General features: G+C 39.5%; 1 protein-coding gene across 1 annotated transcript; it reads left to right on the plus strand.

The window, feature by feature from the left end:
* Positions 1-312: 312 nt before the first annotated feature.
* Positions 313-825, plus strand: LOC142181935 (uncharacterized). The gene has a single exon (XM_075255626.1). It carries the CDS (start codon positions 313-315, stop codon positions 823-825), a length of 513 nt encoding a protein of 170 aa, XP_075111727.1.
* Positions 826-7,944: the final 7,119 nt, after the last annotated feature.

Genomic DNA, 7,944 nt, shown 5'->3' on the forward strand with positions numbered 1-7,944 from the left:
TGAAGTCGAAATCCTACAAGGGTAGGTCGTGGTTTTTAATCCCGTTGAGCTAGGAATTTTCCACATAAAATTCCTCTTGTCATCTACTTACTGTAGTGTGCATGTGTTCTATTGAACCTGATAGAGAACCTTGTTCTTTATAGAGTTTTGTAGACCCTTATATTATATCAATTAATATCATAGAGGGTTCTTCTATCAGGTTAACACCTAGAAAGGATCATCATGGCTGCTCCCTAAAACTTCAAAGAAGGCCAGTCTACTTACGTATCACCTAGGTTCAACGGTCAATATTATGGATGGTGGAAGACTAGGATGCACAACTTCAATAAGGCTGAAGATTCTGATCTATGGGATGTTATATGTGACGGACCCTTTGTTCCTACCAAGAACCTTGGCGACCCAGTTGTAGCCATCCCCAAGACGATGAATGATTACAATGACACTGATCGAAAGGCCATAGAAGAAAATTTTCATCCAAAGAAAATTCTTGCTTGTGGTATTCGTCTTGATGAATATAACAGGATATTAGCATGTCAATCCACAAAAGAAATATGGGAGGCTCTTCAGACAGCTCACAAGGGAACAACACAAGTGAAACAATCCAAGATTGATATGCTCACAACTGAATATGAGCTCTTCAGAATGAAAGATGATGAATCCATCCAAGATATGCATACTCGATTCTCCTCTATCATCAATGAGCTTCGCTCTCTTGGTGAAATTGTTCCAAGAAACAAGCTTGTCAGGAAAATCCTTAGTGTACTACCCAGTTCTTGGGAAAGCAAAGTAAATGACATTACAGAGGCGAAAACTTGCAGACACTGACCATGGATGAACTTGTTAGAAACTTGAAAACTTATAAAATGAAGAAGAAGAAGTACAATGAAAGAAGAGAAACCAAGAGGGAAAAGAACCTGGTCCTCAAGATGGACATCAATGATTCAGGTGGTGAGGATGGTAAAATGGCTTACTTGACAAGAAGATTCCAGAAGATGGTTCGTAGGAATGGAGGCATTCAAAAAAAAGGGAAGTTCTAGCAAGCAAAGAAATTATGACCTTTGTCATAAATGTGGCAAGATAGAACACTTCATCAAGGATTGCCCTCTCCTAAAGCAAGATCATTACAATAAAAACTTTGATAAAGTAGCCAAGAGGAACCTGGATCCTAATAAATGCTTCAACGGAAAGTATGACACTGACATTGTTGTAAAGCAAGATCTTGCTTCATGGGGAGACTCCTCCAGCGAATCTGAAAAAGAAAATGAGCATGGTGGCAGTTCAATGATGGCAGTGGAAAATGAAGCAACTGAGTATGATTCAATCTTTGCTTTGATGGATCAATTTGATGACGATGAAGATGACGACGATGATGAGGTAAATTTTCTGGATGTTCAGAGAAATCTAAAATCTTGCTCTTCTAAAAAGCTCATGTCGTTAGCAAATGTATTAATTGATGCATACCATAGTCTTATAAATGATAAAAATGCATTAACTATGGAATTAGAAGAAGATGAACAAACTAGAGGTGACCTAGTAGTCGTTGTAGTTGATTTGAAAGAAACAATAGAGAAACTGAAAAATGAAAAGGATGCCTTAGATAAGAAAATTGCCAGTATAGAACATGAAAGAGATGATCTAATGGTTGTTATGGTTGACTTAAAAGAAACCATTGAGTGTGTAAGTAAAGAAAAAGAAACTTTAACTGAGATAGTTGTTATCATTGAGCAAGAGAGAGATCACCTAGCAGTGGTGGTAGTAGACTTGAAGGAGACAATTGAGGAACTTAAAATGGAAAGTAGGCCTGGAAACTCTGAAAAGGGAACTGAAGTTGCGAGTGAGGCACACATTAAGCTTGAAAATGAATTAAATTTGGTGAAGACCAGTCTGTGTGCTAAGCTTGAAAGCAAAAACTTTAGGAAGAACTAGGGAAAGTGAAGAGTGATCTTGAAAAATCTCTTAAGTGGACCTGGTCCTCTGATGCTATTACTGCCACACATGTTAACAATAGGGGAAACAAACAGGGAATTGGGTTTCAAAGGGAGAAGACTCCCTACAACCCTCATAGCAAGTATGTTATTGTATCCGACAATTGTTGTGTACCCAATGTGGAGACAATGTGCACCTCAAGGAAAACTGCAAGGCCAGGGTTCAGTCTCATCAGAAAATAAAGTCTTTGCTGAGAAAGTAACTACTACTAGAGGACCTAGTCCCTCATATAGAAAATGCATGATGCCTGCATGGACCAAAAGATTCTTCATTCACCATTTTCCTCATTACAAATGACCCAAACTAGTTTGGGTTCCTATATCTAACTCTGATTTTCTTGTGCAGGGAACAGTAAAAGGAAGTAGCCTACAAATGGTAGATGGATAGTGGTTTCTCAAAAGCACGTAACTGGAAATACAGTCGATTTCCTTTCACTAAAAGTCCTGCAAAGAGGGAGTGTATCCTTTGGGAATAGCAAAAAGGGATACATTCTAGGAGTTGGAAGGAATGGAAAGTCACTTGCTCACTCAATTGAGAATGTGTACTATGTCAATGGTATGAAGTACAGTCTCTTGAGTGTTTCTCAAATATGTGATGAGGGAAATAAAGCAGAATATTTTCCTAGATATGCACAATCACAAATCTTGTGACTGGTAAGGTGGTGCTTGTGGTAAAAAGATACAAGAATAATTATGTTGTTGTGTTTGAGTCTCTGTAAAGTGGTGATCTATGTTGTTTTTAGAGCTATTGGTGACAATGCTAAACTATGGGATAGAAGGCTCGAACATGCAAGCTTTTCATTACTGAATAAACAGGTCCAAAAGGACCTAGTTCGCGGTCTTCCCAAGTCGAGCTTCAAGGAACACAAAGTGTGTGATGCTTGTGCAAAAGGAAAGCATGTCAGATCTTCATTCAAGCCTAAAAAGATAGTTAGCACCTCAAGTCCACTTGATCTTCTTCATATGGATCTATGTGGACTAATGAGGGAGCAAAACAGAAGAGGAAGAAGACATATCTTGTGATAGTGAATGACTACTCCAGCTTCACTTGGACTTTGTTCCTCAGAACCAAGGATGAGATCTTTCAAGTATTTGTGGCTTTTATCAAGAAGATCCAAGTGAAGATGGAAACCAATGTGGGTTGCATCAGATCAGATCATAAGACAGAGTTTGATAATGCTAGATTCGATGAATTCTGTATTGAAAGTGGGATTACTCACCACATCTCAGCTCCAAGAACACCGCAACAAAATGGAGTTGTGGAAAAGAAGAACATGACTCTTAAGATATGGCACGATCAATATTAATTGATAGAGGGATTGCAAATATCTTCACCAAAGTTGTTGACTCATTTGAGGACATTTGACTATAAATGTTATGTTCTCAATAATGGAAAAGATAAGCTTAGAAAATTTGATTCTAAAAGAGATGAAGGAATCTTCCTGGTTTACTCGTCTCAAAAAGGGGCAGGAATGTTAATCAAGATGAAGAACCCTTATTGATTCCAGGTGAGGTTAACATGGCAAATAGGAAGGTAGACATGATGAGTCATGTCAAGGAATCCAGTAAATATAGTACAACTACTTCTCCATCCATTAGCGAGGAACATGGTCCTACGATTACAACAGAAGCTGAAGATAGAGTTGTTGATGCAGTTCAAGGTATGGCACCTGTTTCCTCGACCTACATATCGAGCTATTATAGGAACCAAGTGGGTATTCTAGAACATTGATAAGTTAGCAAAAGTACATCAAGGAGTTGTTGAAAAATATTTGACATAGAAGCATCAAAAGTCATCGACACACCCATTGCCACAACTACACATCTAGACATGGATGAACCTGGTTCTCCTGTAAATCAAACCATGCATAGAGGCATCACTGGATCTATCATGTATTTCACTGCAATCAGACCAAACAATGTGTTCAGAGTGAGTTTCTGTGCAAGGTTTCAGTCAAATCCAAAGGAGTCTCATCTGAAGACTGCTGAAAGAATTTTGAGATATCTTAAAGGAACATAGGACCTGGTTATCTACTATCCTTCAGGTGATAATTTGATCTCATTGGGTATGATGATACTGATTATACAGGTTATCTGGTAGATAGGAAAAGCACGACTAGAATGGAACATTCTCTGGATTCCTGTCTTATCTCATGGGGTACAAGGAAGCAAAATTCAATGGCACTCTCAGCAGCTAAAACAGAATATGTAGCAGTCGTGTCCTGCTATGCTCAATTGTTGTGGATCAGGCAGCAATTGGAAGACCTTGGGGAATACGTTGATTGTGTACCACTCTTATGCAACAATACAAGTGCACTCAATATGGCCAAAAATCTAGTCCAACACAAGAGGGTCAAGTACATTGATTACTGAAGAACAAGTTGCAAACATCTTCACCAAAGCCCTGAGAAGAAAATGTTTTGAGAAAAATCGCCTGGCACTCGGGTTGATAAAACCCAATGAGGACCAGGTTCCCAATGATTGGTTATGAAAGTCATATACAGGTAAAATTAGCTAAAGTGTTTTCTGGCCAAGTGCATCTCATTTCTATACCGTTACAGGTAGACACACATGATGACTACAAAGCAGCTGATGCAGTACATACTGGTAAAAGGGGTTAAACTCACTTGCAAGACATGTCAGGGAACCTGGTTCTCTTGACACAAGTTAGTAGCTTCTTTGTTCTCTCATACACAATTTAAAATGGACAAAAACAATACCATATCATCAGTGTGCTAGTCTCTTTACGTTGTGTCTTTTCATCCAAAGCGTCTCACCTGCTTTGAACGATCCAACTCCCCAAGCAAAATTGATGTCGTTTCAGAACCGGACCCTCATCATAAATATGTTTATCAATATCACAACCCTTCATTTCCAAATTCAAAACCTTCTCTTTGTCTTCTCTCTTCTCAATCCACAAACTCTTTTAGTAAAACTTTACCATGTATGAAAATCAAGTAACCCCCAGTGTACCCAAGAGTACTCTCATTGAGTCCACACCAGTTAGAACTCTAGTGGTAGACTCCTCCACCAACACAATCGTCAGTCCAAACCCTAAAGCAGAGTCTCCTCCACACTCTACTCCCTCATCTACCCACTCAGATTATGTTCCTTATCAAAGTCACGAGAAGTTGACTCGAGCAAGTCTGAGAAATCATGTCCTCCTCCAATCTCACTCATCGAACAGGGTGAACAGGGTGAGTAGGGTGATTTTGTTTAAAGGGAAAATCAGGAAACATCGACGACCTCCATGGAAGATCCCTCTAGTGAAAATCCAGTGATTAGTCATGAAAAGGCTGAGACAACCATAATAGGTTGCGATTCTACAGGTATCACTCCTCCCTATATTGAAAGTTCCATGGAACCACAAGAAAAGGAAGCAATAGAAAATATGCTCTCCATCGCTTCAGAATGGGTTGTTGTAGAGGAAGGTTCAGAGGGGTCTGAGTCTTAGGAGGAAGAGCCTCAGCCCACAAAAGAAAGGGGAGCACTTGTACCATTTGAACAACCGGCACAAGATGATGTTACTGGGGTTCTAAATGATTGACCTGATCCCTCCGTGGAGGATCCAGGTCAGGGGTCATCTCCCTAGGCCAGTGTTGATCCTTCTCCTTCTCCCCACTTATTAGGGCTAGGAGTAAGCTAGTTTCAACTCCATAGCCAACCCTTAAGTGACTCACTACACGGTTGCAGAAAAATGAGCTCTAGAGTCTGCTCTCAAGAAAAGTTAAAGGAGTAAAAAGAAAGAAAAGGCTGGTAAAGGATGGAAAAGTTATGCATGAAAAGATAGTACTTGTGGTAAATGTGAATGAGGAAGTAGAAGAGGAACCTATTTCCTTAACTCATAAGTCCTCAAGGCAAAAGCACTTTCACTCTCAATCCAAAATAAACACTTTTACAAAAGTATATGAGGAGGGGGTGCAGAGTTTTTATGCTGACCTCTTCACAGTTAAAGACGATCAAATCTATGTGTTGGTAAATGGGGGAACATATTGATGGATTCAGCCGTATTGGGGTCAATTTTGGGTGTTCCTGCTGAGGGATGTCGTCTGTTCGGGGTGCCTGCACGTCAAATTCAAGAAATGCCATTGGCAATGACAAGGCAATCCAGCAAGGGAATCAGGTACACAAGAAGGAACTCCTTCCAGTATATCAGTTGCTTTTTGAGATGGTTAACAAAGTGTTGCTTCTTCGCGCTGAGAGGAGATCTATTATGTCCAAAGCTGACATGCTCCTTATGAAGCCTTGGATAATTTTACCACCATCAATATGCCTGGGATAATGATTGAGCATATGCAAAAGGTGGCAAACTTTAAGGATGGCAACCATGGACTACCATATGGGTTTCTACTCACAAAGGTATTTGAATTCTTCAAAGTGCCTTTGGGACAGGCCAAAGTGGGCACTAAAAAGCAAACCTTCTCCAAAACCACTGATCGAGTCCAAGCCTACACTACTATTGAGTAGAGAGGGTGGTCGATGCAGTTTTATCCCAACTAGGTTGGGATCGAATCCACAGGGAGTTAATAATTGGAATTAGGTTTATATCTAAGCTAGATGCGGGCTTGGAGTCTAATTACACTTCCACAAGTTTTGGGCTTGATTTCTACTTCTAACTTTACTCTAAAGATTGAAATAATTGAAACAAAGGACAATATTTCTATAGTTATTTTGAAATGTTTAAAGAGACTAGGGTCGTGACTTCTACCTAGGTGGATATCTAATGGATAGTAAAATCTAGGGCAAGCTCGTGATTAGTTGTGATCGTAATATAGATATCACACCGGGGTTCTCACTCTATACCTCTCGGTAGTTTGAGTGATTTTGCCCAATTTGGCTTTCTCAAATCCAAATGGTTATTCATACAAATCAAATGATAGCTCAAGTCGGGTATTACTATCTTTAGGTTTAACCCTTTAATTAGGGATATCAATTTCTTGAGTTCACCCGAATTTCTTGTTGGCCTAGTTATCCTAGACTTAGTCCCTCTTTATCAAGTAGAGATTATGTCATAAAGGCATGAATCAATGTTTGCAGCCATTAATTCTATAGTTCTAGCAAGAACTAGGCTAAATATCACTAAACCATTCACATTCAAGCCCTAAAATCAAATACCCATCAAATAACCACACTAGGTTTGAGTCACAACCCCATGGGTTTAGCTACTCATCGAAATAACAGAAATTAAAGATGAAATGAAGATAAAATTCATAATACTAGATTAAAGGATGAAAATCTAATCTTAAAAGATGAATTTTGTATAAAATTTCCCGAAATAGAAAACTCAGTCGTCTCAAGTGCTCCTCTAATACATAACATAACCTAATAATATCAAAAAGATCTACTTATACTAAGCTGAAAATATCTGACAAAATAACCCTGTAGAGGTTGTGCAGCCGCATAATTCTGAGTGCGGCCGCACTCTTGCTTTCGCGGCCGCACAATTCTGAGTGCGGTTCGCGTTCTTCAATTTGGATCTGTGTTGAGCTGAGCTGTCGCTGACAGCATAATTTCTATCACAGTCGTATAAGGGACAACTGCAGCGGCACAATGCTGACGCGGAATGCACTTCTCTCTGTTGCTCAAATTGTAAGCTCTCTGAACCTCATCATCGCGGTCTGCGTAATTTCAATCGCGGTCGCACAGGGACTTTCGCCGCCGCATATTATTGGTGCGGTCCGTGCTCATCCTTTAGTCAAAAAATCACACTCTCTGAATCTCCCTTATGCGGACCGTGTAATTATGCTCACGGCCATACAATATTTGTGCGGTCCGCGCTTCAGAGCTCTTTTCCCAGCATTGGTTTTTGTTCAGCTTTTGACTCCTTTGTGAGTTAATTAAGGTTCCTTTGGCTAATTTTGAACAATTCCTGCAAGCAAGAATATTTCATTAGTTTTCAAAAATACTTTCAAGCATTTTTCGCCTAAAACACAAGTAAAAGAGAGCAAATAATAGGTTA

This window comes from Nicotiana tabacum, chromosome 6 (assembly GCF_000715075.1).
Source record: "Nicotiana tabacum cultivar K326 chromosome 6, ASM71507v2, whole genome shotgun sequence".
In the NCBI taxonomy this organism is placed as follows: domain Eukaryota; kingdom Viridiplantae; phylum Streptophyta; class Magnoliopsida; order Solanales; family Solanaceae; genus Nicotiana; species Nicotiana tabacum.